The sequence below is a fragment of the Astatotilapia calliptera genome, chromosome 5 (assembly GCF_964374335.1).
Source record: "Astatotilapia calliptera chromosome 5, fAstCal68.1, whole genome shotgun sequence".
NCBI classification, from domain to species: Eukaryota; Metazoa; Chordata; class Actinopteri; order Cichliformes; family Cichlidae; genus Astatotilapia; species Astatotilapia calliptera.
This window is the reverse complement of record NC_137426.1, coordinates 3,841,672-3,860,398: the sequence shown is the minus strand read 5'-3', so window position 1 is coordinate 3,860,398 and position 18,727 is coordinate 3,841,672. Positions and strand designations below refer to the sequence as shown.

The 18,727-nt window shown below is 40.6% G+C and overlaps 1 protein-coding gene across 1 annotated transcript; it reads right to left on the bottom strand.

The window, feature by feature from the left end:
• Nucleotides 1-459: 459 nt before the first annotated feature.
• Nucleotides 460-17,126, bottom strand: rbl1 (retinoblastoma-like 1 (p107)). Its single transcript, XM_026166706.2, has 22 exons — nt 16,605-17,126; nt 14,350-14,483; nt 13,786-13,989; nt 13,002-13,066; nt 12,698-12,826; nt 12,063-12,226; nt 11,848-11,912; nt 11,599-11,758; nt 10,899-11,065; nt 9,637-9,749; nt 9,310-9,413; nt 7,311-7,448; nt 6,887-7,051; nt 6,086-6,236; nt 5,776-6,003; nt 5,211-5,401; nt 4,435-4,611; nt 3,783-3,854; nt 3,595-3,682; nt 2,288-2,439; nt 2,029-2,193; nt 460-1,027 (listed from the first exon to the last, which is right to left on the bottom strand). Exons 1-22 carry the CDS (start codon nt 16,764-16,766, stop codon nt 833-835), a joined length of 3,189 nt encoding a protein of 1,062 aa, XP_026022491.1. The 5' UTR covers nt 16,767-17,126; the 3' UTR covers nt 460-832.
• Nucleotides 17,127-18,727: the final 1,601 nt, after the last annotated feature.

The window sequence follows — 18,727 nt, the reverse complement described above, 5'->3', positions numbered from 1 at the left end:
TTTGCTGTTTAGTATAATAATGTGATCCAAAGTCAGTCAGACCTCCTGAATAAGACGGCGGCAGCAGGGATGCATCGTGTAAGCCCCGATTTGGGATCTACATGTATCTAAGGCACACACAGATTTTTCAGCTGCTAGGAACGATTTTAGAAACATTAATCCCTCCATCAACAAAATTTAAAACCAGAACAATTAAAACCGACCTCATTACACATCTTTTTTTTTTTTCTCTCTCCAGAGGTTTGCGGGAAAGCAAAAACCCTTTCCCTGTGGAATTTCAGGTGCATTACTACAGGTGGCCACTAGGACAAACTGGCAGTAAGTCTGAGTGGAGGCAACTGAACAATTAAAAGCTCAAAGATCAAAAACGGGACCTCTGATTCAAGCGGATTGGTTGATTAAATTAAAGGGGCGGGATTAAAACTGAAAGGAACTGAACGTGAGTCACACCGAGGATTGAACACGAATATAACAAGCACCTCTGTGCAAAGACGTAACGCAACTCTCAGTGAGCGTTTCGCCTCTTGTGTGAGTTTTGTTTCGTGATGTGGATCAAACAATGTGATCGACAGACAGGAAGCAGAACTACAACTTGCTGTGGATAAAACAAGAAAAGCATCAATATCGCTGTGCGTTCGGTGTCTTGTGCCCTTGGATTAAAATCAAATGTGAGACATAAAACAGGCACCTTAGCTTTACGTTTCCTGAAATCAAACACGTCTCTGTGTGTCGCTGGATTTTTCTTTTTGAACCTGAGGAGCCGTTAATCTTAATGCTTCATTACTTTCCTGGCAGAGTTTCAGGTTTGAGTTTCTGTCCCTCTGTCGGCCCATCAGTGACTCTGCCGCTCCGACACGACATCCTGGAGGCGCTTCAGCAGCACATCTGGGCTGCTGCCGTTCTCCGGACACGCCCTCTTACTCGGGGAGTCGCATGCCGACGACATCATGACGTCCCCCTCCATGTTGAAGGCTCTCTTCCTGCTCACGCAGCCCTGCCGGATCATCCGGTTGATGTCTGACAGCTCCTGCAGAGAGGAAAGGACACACTGAAGCATTGCTTCCATTTTATTTTTATAGTGTATTATTGTTAGTTATGAGTTTTAACTGCACTGTGCACTCTCACTATCTAATACTGTATTATCTAACACTTTCAGATAAAAAAAAAAAAAGAAAAAAAAAGAAATTTCATGGTGTGATTCAGACAAATTCATATTTGTGGATGATATGAATGATAAATGTTTTTTTTTTTTAAAATCTAATCTGTAGAGGATATTTTCCTGGAAGGATTTTTGTAAATCTGGATTTATGTCCCAGCTGTACATCAGAGCTCTTAACACCCTCCCAACACACAAACAGCTATTGATAACGACAACAAACTAGTACAAAACCTTTCATGTATCCTGAGCAGTGTTTAAAACACTTTTTTAATAAACTGTGAGGCTGTTTCTACAGACCATCAACACTTTTTAAGACTTTGTTCTAGATGATGACTGATTACACTGATGAGACCAAGGACCAAGATTTAAATGAGACTAAAATTATCAACAGAAAGTTTAGGAGTTACAGGACCTTACTCAGCTGAAACGGTTAAATACAACAGTCTTTTAGAAGCAAAACCCACCACTCTGCAGCCATCTTTGAAATGCTTCTGGGCACTTATTGCGAAAGGGGAGAGACCCCCAACTATAAATTCACAAGAATATTAGAAGCGCCTGCATATAATCATCACTACAATGTGAATCGAAAAAGATGACTAAAAAGTTTTGGGAAGTTAAACAACACTGAACAACAGACACTTCAGAGAAAAGTGTAAAACAACACATTTCTGTGTCCCAATCAGGCCGAGTGATACAACAGCTATGAAGCACAGAACTGTTTCATCCATTTGGCTCAGAGTCTTCGATGGATGTGCCGTCCTTTACAACCTTATAGAACTAACGGCACATTGTGTTTTATCGCAGATACAGCCCGGTCCTGTTACAGAGACTCTTTGGCGCCATGTGTGTGAGTGACAGTGTGTTCTTGCCTTAGACGGGCTGCTGTTTATCCTGTAGGTGTAGGAGTTCGGCGTGAGACAGCCTGCTGAGTTCTTGTGAGGGGAGACGTAGAGCGAGTGTCTCTGAGAGATCCGGCGAGGAGACAGAGGCTGAGCCCGGACCGACGGAAACGGAGAGAGAGGAGGAGCGTCCGCCTGGAGGAACCGACACAGCCACGTCAAACAAGAACAAACATTCACCCACGCAATAATATCGTTACCTTGGAGACAGGTAACGACAGGAGCGTACCCGGTTATCGCTGGTGGCGTATCGCAGAGCAAAGCTCTTCATCTTCAGGACGTACACAGTGTTGTAAAACTGGATGAGGTCACCACGCTCCTCCTCCCCTCCTGATTGGCTGCAGTTTAAGTTTCCCGAGTGCTGATTGGTTTTCTCTGCAGCTGAAGAGAAAAGCAAATTAACGGTTTTGAGTAATTTATCAAATATCGAGCTCCACTTTTTCCTTCCTCATATCATCAGCTTTTCAGCCAGCTGCTTAAAGTCCTGCTTTTCTATCACTTAACTACATCGTTAATTTCCCTCCACTGTTTCCTCTTCCTGTCATATACCTAAATAGTGGGTTGAATCAATTTTTTACTTTGGGTGGCATAACACAAGCTCTAGTATCTCCTCCTTCGGTCTGATCATACTCGATGTCGTGTTTTTCCTCATGTATTAAAACAACTTTGTCATTTCTCTATTTCTTTCTTTATTGGGACGTTTTCGTGCATATTTTCAAAGCACTCGTGCCCCAGAATTAGACTGGTCAAATCCCCTCTGATGAGTCCTAATATGGGACCATAACTGAAATAATGTTAAAGCTAATTAGCATTTCTCTCAGTTAATCTAAGGCTGTAGGTTCTCAGCTGGAAAAGGGGGAACTGCCTGATCCAGGTGGGGAGGAAGGAGTAGGTGCTTTAGGTAGAGGAGATGAAGTCTAGCTGGGTGTTGTGCATGAGTGAGGGGAGAGTGAAGCCAGAGAGCTTCAGCTGTGGGAAGTCACCAGTGCACTTCCTATGGACGGTGTCTGGAAGGAGGAGCTCAGTTGAGACAGTTTGAGAATCTGAGACGTTTCCAGGTCTTAGTCAGATTTATCTACTGCAGTTTAAGTATTTTATGTTTGTACAGCATGAGTGTCGGCTGCTGGGGCAGATGGAGGTGGTAGAATACACACAGATGGATGTTCTCAGCTAATACATGTATATTTTTTATTCCCCTGAAGATAACACTATAGACTATATGTCTGATGAAAAGCATAAAAAAAGATGGATAACGTGTCAGCCATCAGAGCGCCATCTGTAAAAAGTCACAAGTTTACCTGAAGCTTTCAGCGTGTACAAATACATAAATAAATAATAAAGAGAGAATCCCTGACTAACCTCAAACATCTTAAAAGGTTAAATTCAGATATCAAACTGCTGTGCAGAAGATGCTGCCAGTCTTTAAATGCAACAACTGATTAGAAATGTTCATGAAATACGGCTGCCAATAAACACTGCTGCTTTGATGCTACATTAAAGCAAGTCATTATGAAACATATGTCTGTGAGAGCTTACATTCTCCACCCGAAACAGGATCCACCTCCATGTTTTCATCAGCCACCTGCTCTCTGGGAGTGCGACGCAGTAAGACGCTGCGGTACACCTACATGTATAAACACAGAGTGTAAGAGTGGAGCCTCTACAAACATAACATTACTGATTAAGAGAATCAGTAATTAGCTTGTGTTAAAGGGGTTTCTCACGTGGCTGTTGGCCTGCGGCTGGCTGCGGTAACATTTCATGATGTCCTGGAAGGTGTGAGTGTCTTTGGTGATCTACAAGGAAGGAAGGAAGGAAGGAAGGAAGGAGTCAAGAGATGTACAAACAAAATTGATTTCTTAAACTAGACGCCCTGTTCCTTCTAGTAAGTTGTTCTGGAGAAATATCACGTTAATACACAGGTGATTCTAAACTCAGGTATCCTTACCTCTACTACAAGCACATGTTTCTTTTGTTCTAGTAGTTGAATTTCCAGCAGTGGAAAAGAAACTTGGGCTCAATTATGAAAAGAACAAATGAACAGGATACATACACACTACTGCGATGATGTGACACAGTTGATGCTGCTCAAACTTTCAGCTGGGCTTCATTTGCAAGGTTAGTAACAGCCTGCATGTATTAAATGTATTCTCCATCGGAGAAACTATACTGACAGCTAAGACAGCTAAAGGATAAAATGTTGTGAATAAACTGTCTGCTTTTCTCTGGCTGACTCAGCCTGGTTTTCCTGCAAAACAGTGCTAAAATGCCAGAAAGACATTTCCCAGCAAGCCAGCGCAGCAGCCTCAGGCGGTTTAAAAACAGCTGCCATACGTTCTTCTTAATTAAATGTGAAGCTTTTCTCCAGGTTCTCACCTTGGAAATGATGTAAATGCTGCACAGCAGCAGCTGGTCGAGGTGCCGGTCCTTCATCAGATCGGTACAGTGGACCAGAGAGTGCTCGAAACAAGTCCAGATTTTCCCTCGCAGATCGGACGAGATGTCCAGCTTCACACACAAATCCCTCAGACGTACGCTAGCCAGGTGATACACCTGCAAGGGCAGAGGGACGAGATTTATATGTCCTGCAAATTTCATAATTCATCATTTCCAGCTGCTGTACAAGTAGAAAAATAAAATGTCAAAGATAAATGTATGGAGGGCAGTGGCTAATGCAGCTCATGTTACTCGAGTAAACATCTTAAAACTGAAAAGTATTTAGTTCTTACTTATTTTCATATTCAGAGAGAATGAAACTGTATTACTCTAACCACCAGTGTAATGCATGACATACAAAGTTCTGATCAAAGATCTGAAAGAGACATTTTATGTGAACAAAAATACAAATAAAAAAAGGGCTCTGTTTTTTTTTTTTTTTTTGAGCGGGAAGGAGGAAAAAGAAATCAAGAGATTAAATCTGAATTGTTGGTTGTAGCTCTAGTGGGATGTTTATCATCTAAACTGGAACCTGTATTATGTTCTGCACATTTTAAGGTTTATTTATTAATGCGTTTCTTTCCCAGACAAAAAGAGTAGAGTGATCAGGTTATAGAAACATAACAATATCAAATTCTAAATTCTTAAATTTATAACTAGAGATTTTTATGAAACCAGCCTGTCGTAAAATGTCACACTCCTTTCACAGTCTGTACCTTCCTGAAGAAGAGAGCGAGTGATCCTGTGCGTCTTGGTCGTCCATTTCCTGCTTGGGTATCAGAGGTCGTGGCAACGGCGGTGGGCCGGCTCGGGGAGGCGGTCAGCAGGAACTGAGCCGTGATGGGAGCAGAAGAATCACACGGCTGAACCGGGATCAGCGTGATGGTGCGGTCAGTGTTATTTGTACCTGCAGATATTCCCACAAACAGATGTTTAGCAGGAAAAACCAACTGCCTGAACGTTTATGTGGACTTATTTTAGCAAAGAAAACTATCAGCATGTCAGGGATAGAGGCTTAAATCCATGTCCAGCATCAGAGCAAGGTACTAACACCGTCTCAGTTTGAGGGTTTGACCTTCTTCTGTATGGAGCCTGAATACTCTGTGTAAAGAAATGCAAATGCGAATGCTCCAAGTCTCTGTTTTTGGTGGCAGTTCAGCTTATTCAGTGCCAGGGAGGTTTAAAAAAAGAAATAAATAAAAAATATGTAATTTTATCCTGTTTTGGCTGATGATGCAACCATGACAACAGTGAAACAGGAATGGTGTAAGGTGTAAGCACCTGGCAGTGGGATACTCAGGACGGTGGTTTGTGTCCCCTGTCCTGCGATCTTCAGGGTGCTGCTTGTGCCAAAGGTCAGCCTCTTTGCTGGAGAGGACATTGGGCTTAAGCCGGCGTTCAGGCCTGGTGACGGAGCTGGTGGGTCGTCACCGAAGAGACGCCGTTTCGCGCTGCCAGCTGCAGGAGAGCTGTACCTGTCATGTACGGACAGTGGAGAGGGAGGCACATCTGGAAGAGGTGAAGAGAAAACAAAAAATTTAACATTAAGTTACAAAAACAACCTGAAGACCCGCCCGGCTTAGAGACCCACCTTTACGGGCGCTGCCCAGGCCGGACCTGAACTCCCTGATGCGGGGATGGATGATGGGTGAGAGGGCCACCATGGGCAGGTGGGACTGCCCTCCACTGACAGAACAAGATCCAGAAGCAGAACCTGTGTCAAGACTGGAGGAAAAATTCACCTGCAGAAAGAGATGAGATTTAGTGTTTATTGAAGACTTCTGACACACAAGCCCCGCCCACCTGTTAGTTATGCGTTTCAACTGCACTGTGCACTCCCAACTTCCTGAATCTGATATGCTCTTATCTAATACTGTATTATCTAACACTTTCAGATAAAAAAAAAAAGAGAGAAATTTCATGTTGTGATTCAGACAAATTCATATTTGTGGATGATATGAATGGTAAATGTTTTTTCAACTTGAAAGTTGACAGTTACAGAAAAAGTAACATTTTCCCCCCATACAATTGATGATCTCAGGAGCTGCACCAAGTTCTCAACATGTGATTCATGCAAAGCTGCTCCAGTAGAGTCCAAAGATAAAATTATGAAGCTGGAAATTAGTCTAATAGCTCCCACTTCAGTGATTTCCTATGTAAATCTTTCTTCACTTGCCTCTTGGCCTCATAGTCTTCACCAGTATTGTGTTTATGGGACTGATCCTCTTTATGATGAAAAATTAGACTTGAGACATTTTATGTTTATTAAAATTTCTATTTGAGCCTTTAGAGACAAATTATGCAAAGCACATTGAGAGAGCTTGTATTTCTAGACAGTTTGGAGGTTTTTATCAATATTATAATTATTATGGATTATGTGTGTTCCTCTGACCTCCTCCACTGTGGGAACCTTGTTCCCTGCAGCCTGCAAGGCGCTCCACAGGGCAGAGTCTGTGGTCCACGCCCTGCACTCCAGAACCTGCTCCTCGATGGAGTTCAGATGTTTCACCATGTCTCTGGACAGGCCCTCCTCGGAGCGGATAAACACCTCGATCACCTGTGCACACAAACACACTAAATCAATCCAGAGTGGTGAAAAACCCCAAACTGCTTGGGGAGAGGACAGGTTTTATTTACTCATCAATCCGGAAACAGGAGCTGTTCATTTAAACATCTGTACTGCATCTGGTTTAATGACTTTAAGCAGATGCAACAAAGATGGAAATTGATTTTAGTGGTCTAGATTTTTTTTTTTTAACCCTTTATTCAGCAAAGGTTGTGTGTGTGTGTGCGCGTGTGCTCTAAGCGTCTATTACCTTAAAGAAGTAGAAAGGAACCTGTTTGAAGACACTGATGATCCAAGGAAAGGTCCTCTGGGAGCTGTAGGCGAACAGCACCACCTCCAGACAGCACGCCATCAGGGAACAGTGGAAGATATCCTGCTCCAGCAAAACCTGACAACACAAACACACCTTTAAACTTGAGCCAGAGACTCTACAGACATCTGTGTTAGCATTCTTCTGTGTTTTCACTACAGTCTGGCTTGCTGCCCGGGTTTTGGGGGTGCTCGATAGGGCTGGGCCATATTATACCGTTCACGGTAATACCGGTATAATGTTAGGCAACGATAGGAAAATGAAATATCGCGATAGAATGGGAGTAAAACGCGCATGCGCAGTGCCTTTGTTTTCATACGCACATGGCCGACTGTTGAGGAACCAGAATTGGTTTGTAAAAATGGTGCAACTTCCATGATGTGGAACTGGTTTGGTGTTTGTCCGTCAGATACACAACAAAGCACATTTTTTTGCAGAACATGCAAGCGGCCGTTGTTATTGTCGTATTTGTCGGACTAAGATGCTCTTAAATCTGGGAGTAATCTGGGTCCCAAACTCTGTATATTTGACTTCAGGTCAAACGAACACTGCAGCATCACTGAGAGTTGAAAACTGTCTAAATTATTTCATCTTTAATAAAACGATCAGCATTGCTGCTTTACCAGGTGTAACTATGAAGTTTAACTTCCAGGCATCCATGAAAACAAAAGTTATTACATTTAACGGAGTTAGAAGTTAGCAGGAAGCTAGCGGAAGTTAGCTCGCTAGTTTCGCTAGTTACCTAAGCATGATATAGCATGTTCTGACTGAGAGATTTCTGAAAAAATTCAAACGTACAGCTCTGCTATCAATTCCAACATAAATGAAGACAGGAAACTAAACAGTGGTGACGTTTGTAGGGTTACTGAAGTTGGGCTAGCTGGTATATAATGATGTGCTACGTGATCGCTAGCGACACAGCTATGTTAGCATAACATAAACAGTGAAGCTGGAGGACGAACACTAACACTTTTCCACTTATAAAAGTTAACGTGAAGGTTCTTCATGGTTAGAGACAAATGCAATCGCATGGCAGGATGCTGTAAACGGACCAAACTTCAGTCAGGAGAACAACTGAGATAATCCATCCACAATACGAGGTTAGTCATTAATATACTGCAACAACATGGGAATAGAGCAGCTGCCAGAGAATTCAACATTAATGAATCAATGGTACAGAAGTGGAGGAAGCAAGAAGAATGAGTTTAATAAAGTTTGATTTATCTGACTGCTTTGTTTCGCTTAATGTGCCTTATTATCCCGTGCACTTTATGGTCCGAAAAATACGTACTGCACACTGCAGTTTAATGTTGCAAAGCACCTCTTTTTAACTTCAGTGGATATTATACATGGTTATGCTCAGGATATGTCAGCCCATTTCTACTGGAAATGCCTTTGGGTTAAACTTTCAGCAAGGAATTTGCATTTGCACTGTTACATTTTTATAAAGCTTTAATGTACATAAAAACCAGCTTCTTGTTTAAGTGAAAATAAATGGAAGGTTGTCTTTTTGCGCTAGTAATGTTGTGGAGTATTTTGTCTCGCATCAATTATATCGTCAGTTATATCGTTATCGCAAATTTTCAAATATATATCGTGATAAATATTTTTGGCCATATCGCCCTGCTCTAGTGCTCGATATAAATTAGCTGCGTCTTCGATCCGTGCATCTCATCCAGTAGTTGACAACTGCATAATCGTTTTTGTGACTGACATATGAGTGAGAAACACTGAGTCTGATGCTACTACGCAACATAAATTTATATTTAATTATACCCACAGGTATAATTAGAGATAGAGATACATACAGGCCTCATCAGATGAGGAATGATGTCAGTGTTGTGTGGAGAACAATCTACGTTGAGGTAGGATAGTAAAAATGACTTGTGGTGTGCGAGTGGCTCATTATTGTATGAAACACGCTCTGACTGCTGCTTACGCTCATGTCTCTGCCAGGCAGCCGTCTGGTCTCCTGGACCATGACGTTCTCCAGGATCTTGTAGTAGAGGATCTCAGCCAGCTTTAGACGGTTCTCTGCAAAGTCTGGAACAAAAGACACACATGCATTTATGCTTTACAGGGATTTTGGTGAGTCTGACAGCCAGCATAGTTTAATTAATACTATTTTAATTCATACTGCAGAAAAATGATTCAGTGATCGGAGTAGAAAAGTGCACAACAGTGAGATTCCATTAGTCATCACCAAAAACCTCTCGTCTGTTAAACACTGAAGACACCTCTCCTCAAACCACCGTCTGTGTTCTACCTATATGAGAGCCAGGCGTGTCCTCCAAGTCGTTGGTGTAATGTTCTTTGAAGGTTTGTCCCAGTGTCTTCACTCGGGTCAGTATGGACTCTGTGGGATCTCTGGAGCAGGACCTTCAATAAGAACAAAGGCAAAACAAATGTTTTTACATTATTGAGTATAGAAAACACCACAAAGGGACTGAGTGATACTGGTTTCAGGATCATGCGTCTTATGAAAAGCGCATTATTGTAACATTTGTTTCTGTAAACTCTTGTGTTATTCTTGGTTATGTCTCGTGCTTTCATCTACTGGAGGATGTAACTGTGACTCAAAAGAAATGTTCAAAGGATTTTTAATGATTCAGAAATATATGAAAATAGATCCATGGTAACTGAATGCTTACAGTCCATTTCACTAATATTCAAACTCTTATTGTTTTTTTATTTCTCTTAAATGATACATGAATTGCCACTAAATATTAAATACTTAATAATAATAATAATAATATTACTACTACTACTACTACTAATAATAATAATAATAAATATTAGCCTTTTTAAAAAATCTGTCTGAGAATTCAAGCTTTTCAAGATGAGGATTTTCTCATCTTACATTTCCCTACCTGCAGGCTAATCAGGGTGATGTTGTAGTTATCTACAGTATCATTCAGCTGAGTAATGACACCTTTCATTGTGTAGTACAATAGACCGCAGCTTCAGTGTCTTACACTGCAGCTGATAACAGATATCCTAATCGTCCTGGCACAATCACACCAAAACAAACCGGTTCATTTCCTGCTATACTGAGTTCATTAGCTAGCAACTGGAGTCCAAAATGGTAGAGTAGGAACAGGATGCTGGTGAAACTTACATATGGTAGCATTTCATAAACAATTTAAGAAACTCCTACTACATGCACATGCCCCACATTGCTCTGACCCCTCCCACCACAAGGTTCAAAGACTCTACAGACAAGAGGAGGTGGGGATCAAAGAGTCCTGCTCAAAACACCCTGACAGAAAAACTAAAAATGACTGAGTCAAACAATTTTACTCATAAAACCACAGACTAATGATCATGATTGAATCACTTTTTCTCCTTTTTCCTCTACTCTTTACTCACACTGTTAAATCTACAGTATACAGTCTTTCTCCTCTAATTTAAATGTATTCCTTTCACTATTTTCATGCTCAAGATAAGTACAGTACAGTACGAGTCTGAAGTTTGGACACTGGTGCTGTAGTTCTGCAAAGACAAATAAAAAGAAGAAAAAAGACTGACTTGAAGATCTGCATCAGATGGTCACTGGGGGCCGTCCTTAAACCAGCCACCATGCTCTGCAGCCTGCTGACACTCTGTGTCGCCGAGGAGACGGGAGTGACGAGCAGGTCCTTCTCCTTCAGGTACACTCGTCCGGTCAGAGGGGTGGAGGGGGCGAGAGAGGCAGACTGCATAGAGAGAGGGAGAGAGTAAATTTCCTTGAAGTAACACCACAATGGTTTTTTCCATCTCTGTGACTTTTTATTGAGTTCGCTGATCCAGGTTTGAATCAAAGAAGGATCACACTTTTTGTAGTTGAGCTTTAGATTGCTGCTTCATATCAGATCTACTCCTTTGTTGGCTGCTTTTAAATCCGTGCTTAAAGACAAAATAGTTCATCCTGGGCTGGGCCCATTTATTCTTTATTTAAACTACATTAAAAGTAAAAGCAGTGGTTTTCCTGTTATTCCTTTTATTTTCTTAGTAATTTACTAACATTGGTCAATAATTGTTGCTTTAATACAAACTTTATCAAATGGATTTTGCATTCACCTCGCACTTTATTATGAAAACCTCGATTATTTAAATCGAAAATCACTTTTTCTTCTCAGTCTTATGTTTGATTTACTGGTGACCTGGTATTTTCTGGCAGGTGTTTCAAATCTTTTGTTGGTGACTATACCTTCAGTGTGTGTTGTTAATGGTGTGTGTGTGTGTTTACCTTCTCCACATGTTGCTGCAGCTGTTGGCTGGCAGGTGGCTCCTGAACGATCTTCCTTGGAGTGCCGATCTCCTCGTCGGCATCGGCTCCCAGAAACACTCGCTCATCGAAGTCTCCCACCGTCAGCACATACTCCTCATACTCCCTGTTTATGGCTTTACTGCAAACACACACATAAATGGATCTACATTTCTAAAACAGAAAGAAGAGGGAAGAGCACAAGCTGTTTTCTGTTCTCTTGTTGCTCACTTGTTATCGATGAAGTTCTGAGGATCCAAGAGTTCAGTCAAAAGCTCATCGTGACCTTTCAGGATCTGATTGGTGAGAAATGTGAGGTAGCAGCAGATTGGAGGGAAACAAAATTACTGCTTGAAAAAAATTAAAAATAAATAATGAAAAAAGCTGGAAAAGAACTGTAATGATTAAACACATGTATGCATGTGTTTAGGATAAATCGAATGCACCTGTTTCTGAAAGAGCTTCTGTATGTAAGGTTTGAAGTAGTGCTGCTTGATGCCTTTAGCCTCCACCACCAGCCCGTCGTGGAGCTCGCACAATCTCTCCAACACACATGGAGGAGGCTCATCAGAGGAAATATGTCCATCAGCACGGTACGCAGCAGGCAGACCTGCACACAGACACACAAATGAACCAATGTACTGTGAGGGTACTGGAGCAACAACAGCCTGTTCCAAAAAGCAGGTTTAGTGAAAACTCTGAGCTACTCGATCCTAAGATTACATTTTCTGCTTGATAAAACCTGATTTTAGATTTTGTGATCCTCAGCTGCTCAGAGTTTATTCCCCAAACTGAATTTCCCGAGAAGCAAATCAGTGTCTCACTGTACAAACGTAAAACACTGATCATATAAAAGGAATTTGTCATGTTGTGATTAATCGCCCTGATGTAACATTTCTGATCACAGCTGTAAAAGTGTAAACAATGATCAGCTGTTTAGGAAACAAAAACCTGAGGAGTTAATCAATGTAGAGCTTTCTGGGAATGCATTGTGGAAAAGATAACACATAACTGAAAGTTTTAAAAATCGGTCTTGCAATTAGTCTAAAAACGCTTTGAGACAACCACACAGGTCCCCCACCTCTGAACGTCGGGTTGATGAGGTCTTTCCTGTTGGCACAGAGCAGAGCATTTCCAAACACCAAGTCCAGACAGCAGAGAAGCAGGTGGTACGAGTTCACCAGGTCATCCCCAATCATACGGAAGTTCCCTTCACAAACAGAAACACACAGTTACATCATATATCACGGCTGTAATGAATAATAATTATTTTAGTAGCTGTATTTAAAGAAACTAAAACGGAGAAAAAAAATTTAGCACATAATTATTTGTGAAATCAGTTATTCGAAAATGTAAAGTGTCCTTTCAAGCTTAGTAGTGGGTACCTTTAGTGTAGACAAACAGAGTCCAGCAGAACTTGAACACATCACTGATGTGACAGGGCAGCCGCCTGCAGACCCAGAGAGAGGACACGGTCATGCTGTGTGTATTGACTAAATGTGACAACGAGAATAAAATCTCTGCGTTTCCAGACTGAAGGCTGGTGACTAAGTGTGTGGTCAGAGTAACTAACCAGAGGCAAAGATGGTATGAGACAAGATCACAAAAAACAAAACAAAAACGACCCTGTGTCCAAAATCAAATGTGTTCTATCTTTCTGGTATGAGCTGCTGTTGACAGGAGGAAAGCATACCTCTGATAAACAGGAGAGCTTTTAAGAGAATTTGTCCTCTGTGATGTTCATACGGCTACATGAATTAACCAGCATTAGTGAAATTTAGGACTAAAAGGACGTCCTGTCCTCTCTGGGCTTAAAGTCACCAATAAAGTGAATTTGTGAAATTTACAGAAGCTTCTGCTAAAGACAGCCCATGTTTAGCATGGAACTACGCATTTAAATAAAGTGAGAATCCCTTCATTATTATTGCTCAGGTGCTTTTTTTACATGAAGCTCTAAAATACATTCACTACAAAATTAAATCTATAGTAAGCAAATTTATAGCTAAGCAGTGTCGAAAACTGAATGTACTTTAATATAATTTGCACTGCAAAGTCAGGCATCAGAAGGATTTAAAGCAAACACCTTCAAACTTAAATCTTAATACTTTAGATATAGAACTTTACAAGAATGTTAACCAAGGGTTAGACCAGCAGCTCCGTGTGTGTTACCTGTGCTTCCTGCTGCGTGGTTGCCGTGGCGGGTCGGTTCCCTGCGGATTCTGAAACATGTCCATGAAGATGGGTTCAAACTTGCGGAAAATCACCGTGGAGACCTCAAAGTTGCGTTCCAGGCGCTCCATTCGGAGCCTGAAGTCCTGCGAGAGCTTGGACATGTCGGCCCACTTCCTCATCTTGGAGAAGAACTGGATCAGACTGAGGAAGGGACAGAACAAGCAGAAGTGTACATGTTCAAACACAAAACAATGGAGGATAGGCTCCCATTAAAACTTAACTGGAAATGTTGTAACACACTTTTTAAAGGATTTCAGTTTGTAAACATTCATCGTTTATGGTCACATTTTTCTACAGATAATACAGAAAAATCTTTCACTTTCTGTGTTATCTGTAAAGAAGACACTGAATCTGAGTCTTTTCTTCACCATCAGTCATCTAAAACCAGGTAAGTTACCACCTCATAATTTATTCGGCACACTGATGTTTTCACTGCTTTATCAGTTGCTACATTTTTCTTAAACTGCACAGTCAGGTCGCGCAGAGCTGACAGAGATTCACCTGAGTTTCGAGGAGCGAAGAATCCTGGTCAGCGAGACACAGTTTCCCTCCATCAGCCCTTTGCCCACTGTGGGAGTGGACCCCTTCCTGCAGGCTGAATACAGCGAACATGCTAGCCAGTGTACAACATCTCCCTGCAGAGAAACAGCAACACAACATTTACACATCTGTCTTTGATACATAACATAAACAGAAAGCTTTGTGATCAAACAGCTGCGTGATGCACAATCATATTCATCTTTTTAGTCAAGAAACATCAAACTGATCAGAAAACATTTTGCTGTTACAGCTTCATAAATATGAATTAGGAATCAACATTATACTTATAAGAGTGTGTCTGTGTTTTTTAAAAATATCCTTTCCTGCTTTTATCCATGTTTAAATTTTTGGATTCTACTTAAGTTTTAATAATAATAAATTTTATTTAAAAGCACCTTTCAAAACACTCAAGGACACTTTACAGAACAAATAAGACAAGCATGAAAACAGGAAATGAACACAATAATGAAACAAAGTTTAAGAGCATGGAGTAGTTACACAGAGTAGGCTATCTTTGCATGACTCACGGTTTCAAATAATTCCCATTTATTGTTTTTCATTTTAATTTTCAATAAACAACATTGTCATGAATTTTATGCATTTAAATGAATAAAAAAAAATCTAAAATTTCATCAGTGGTGCATCCCTATACCACAAGCACTCTTTAAATTACTGCACAGCTTTACCCACCCACACTAGTACAGGGAGTGCAGAATTATTAGGCAAGTTGTATTTTTGAGGAATAATTTTATTATTGAACAACAACCATGTTCTCAATGAACCCAAAAAACTCATTAATATCAAAGCTGAATGTTTTTGGAAGTAGTTTTTAGTTTGTTTTTAGTTTTAGCTATTTTAGGGGGATATCTGTGTGTGCAGGTGACTATTACTGTGCATAATTATTAGGCAACTTAACAAAAAACAAATATATACCCATTTCAATTATTTATTTTTTACCAGTGAAACCAATATAACATCTCCACATTCACAAATATACATTTCTGACATTCAAAAACAAAACAAAAACAAATCAGCGACCAATATAGCCACCTTTCTTTGCAAGGACAAGGCAGCTCTGAAATATGGCCAAACTGGTGGCAAGTGGCATCTTGGCAGCTGCATGCTTGACTTTTCTCAGTTCATGGGCAGTTATTTTGCGCCTTGGTTTTTCCACACGCTTCTTGTGACCCTGTTGACTATTTTGAATGAAACGCTTGATTGTTCGATGATCACGCTTCAGAAGCTTTGCAATTTTGAGACTGCTGCATCCCTCTGCAAGATATCTCACTATTTTTGACTTTTCTGAGCCTGTCAAGTCCTTCTTTTGACCCATTTTGCCAAAGGAAAGGACGTTGCCTAATAATTATGCACACCTGATATAGGGTGTTGATGTCATTAGACCACACCCCTTCTCATTACAGAGATGCACATCACCTAATATGCTTAATTGGTAGTAGGCTTTAGAGCCTATACAGCTTGGAGTAAGACAACATGCATGAAGAGGATGATGTGGACAAAATACTCATTTGCCTAATAATTCTGCACTCCCTGTATACAAGAACAGGCTTGACATAAACAAGTTAAGCGTCTTTATGTTTATAAAAAAAATTCATGACCAAGGTCAGTGGTAACAATACGTTTCCCCCTTTTTGTTATTCAGTCCAAACCCTGATATGACCAAAGACTGTGGTTCTGGACAGTAGTTACATTCAATAAATAAAACATTACGATTACTCTAGTGTCTACTTTATCAGAAACTCACGCCATCACAGCAACCCAAACAATAAACAACATATGACAACAACAGCTCAACAAAATAAATGCCAAATAAATCTATATACGCTGTCTTTAGTCTCATCTATTTTTAGTTTATTATATTGTATAAATTTAGCTTGATCCAGCTGATACCTGCTGTAGTACTAAAGCTTCCCTTGGACATTAAGTATTTTTGCATTACAGAGGCTGAAACCAGGGGTGACTCTGACACAGGAATAAATCAGCACGATCATTTTACTGGCAATATAATTAGTTCATAAACAGTGGCGATCGACTAACCGGTGCGACTCCAGCGTGGAAAGTAAAAACAGAGCCCTTTAACTGTTGTATTCGTGTCCGGGTCTAGCATTCACTACACATGAAAATTAATCTACAGTAATGAGCTTAGCAGGAGTCTGACTCAATAAACAGCTACTGACTATTTAGAGGACATTATTCACCTCCAGAGTATATGTATTCCATATGGCAGTAAAGTTGTCCATAGCTTCTGTGGCCGTCTGTTCGTCCATGTTCAGCTCCTGACACAACGTCTCCAAACTCCTCCGCACCGAGCTCTCCTCCATCCTGCTCGACTCCGAATCCGAAGACTCTTCGCCCCGCATCCGCGACAGGTATAATTTCAACCTGAGTTCAAATCTAAAAACCAAAACACAGCGCCCCTCTTTCCCACTGCCAAACAACACAGCCCACCAACTTGTTCAGGACACAACAACTTCCGTTATCAGTCCCCCACAATGCAGCGCGTTGGCGCGAAAACTTCACGACCCGGACCAATCAGAGGCGAGGGGAGCGTCGGTCCTGAGCTGTTCGCCCAACCCCCTGTCACAAGCTGAAAGCTCGTGCTCAGCAGACTCTCTGGCTCTTTGCTTTCAGCAAATTAATGTTCAGTTAATTTATTTTAAATTTTGATTATTGGTAGTGATGGGTAGATGAGGCCTCGTGAAGCGTTTCAGCACATTCCCCAAACTGTATCGATACTGTGTCGACACAGTGTTGCTGTTTTGCTCCATACTGTCACCTGCTGGACTTTAAGTATCATTGCAGGCAACTTACTTGAGACTCACAACAGGCACTGATTCAATGACCTAGTCATACTTGTATACACTGTGAGGTATTGTACTTTCCATGGAATCATTTTATATTTTTTACATTGCAAATATTGTAGACATCTTTAAAATATATTGTGAATGACATTAAGTGAAAATTAAAATGAAGGTATTGTGAATGTAACATTACCCATTTAAATGTATTTGACTCAGAGTTTATTATAAATTTCTATTCAGAAAAACAAGTTTATCCAATGCTTTTGCATTCAGTCCATTGCGTTTTTGGACACCATTTCCTCAGCTCATAGGGCTCAGATGGAGCTGGGGTACACAAAAACTGTAAACCCGGGTGGAAAAGGTTCGGATAAGATGTCTTCCTATTTCCCCAGTACGTTAAAGGATCCTCTGATCTTGGAATGTTTCTCTCCAACACTTTCCACAATACTAAGGGATTGTCTTTTATAAAAAAAATAAATAAAAAAATTCAGGACTGCCTGGTCAAAAACAGTCTTCCTAGATGCTTGATTTCAAAAATAATAAAACATATATTTATGAAAAAAAAATGATGATAATGCTGCTCAATGTCTATATAGGCCTACCTGTGTTATTCTCGGTGTGTTTGTCTCCTCATTTTCATGTTTGGCTCTGTAATGCCTAAACATTGAGGAGGTGCTTTTGTTTGTGTAAGAAAGCTCCGCAGAACAGATGCGACATTTAACCTGCATAAAATGAAATAAATACTTTACACTGCAGGTCACATTGCTGTTTTTCCTATTCTGATAGATTACACTGAAACAAAGACAGACAGTTACCTTCTTTGCAGTTAAAAGATCGAAATGATCCCACACAGCAGAAACTTTTCTTTTTCTTTTGGGCTCCATTTTTTATGGAGAGATGTGTATTATCTGTTTTTTTGCGAGAGTAATTTTGTTTGTTTTTTGGTGGTGACTCATTCCGTTGACAGATGCAGATGTGGTACCTTTTAAACACAGTTTAGTGCGTTGGCAATGAGCGATACAGCAGCTGTATCGATCACGTGACTTTTTCTTAAAGCGACACACGCACCGATACAGGCTTCGCTCTGTGAGCTTGATACATGCGCTGGTGGGTCAGTGCTGCTGGACCCATCACTAATTTTTGGTATTTAATTGAACACGAGCAAAGCTATTAAATACGGAATAGAAAATAGAAAACGTTTTTGCGTTCCATTCCACGCCCCCGGAAGTTTAATGTAGGACTGAAAATATTGGAAAGATTGTAAAACAGTCAAAAACGTAGCCCTTGTAATAACCGGAAATTTTGACTTATGGGTGGCTTTTTTGTGATTCTAACTATGCATTTTTAATGTGTTGGATAACATTTATATTAAATTGAATGTAGTAATAAAATAGTGACGTCTACAGGCGTGTTTAAAATACGTATTGTGGCAGAACTTCCTTCTATTACTTTGAATCAAACTTTTAACTACTAGAAGTAGCGACCCTAAACTGGATGAAGCTTGATGGATGGATTGAAAG

What these genes read in the sequence shown, in the direction of transcription:
- rbl1 (XM_026166706.2), bottom strand. Translation starts at nt 16,766, where the DNA reads ATGCGGGGCGAAGAGTCTTCGGATTCGGAGTCGAGCAGGATGGAGGAG. An exon ending in GGAATACATATACTCTGGAG is followed by an intron (nt 14,484 to 16,604) that starts GTGAATAATGTC and finishes GTTTCTCTGCAG; the next exon opens with GGAGATGTTGTACACTGGCT. An exon ending in TAAACAGCAGCCCGTCTAAG is followed by an intron (nt 1,028 to 2,028) that starts GCAAGAACACAC and finishes TCCTCTCTGCAG; the next exon opens with GAGCTGTCAGACATCAACCG.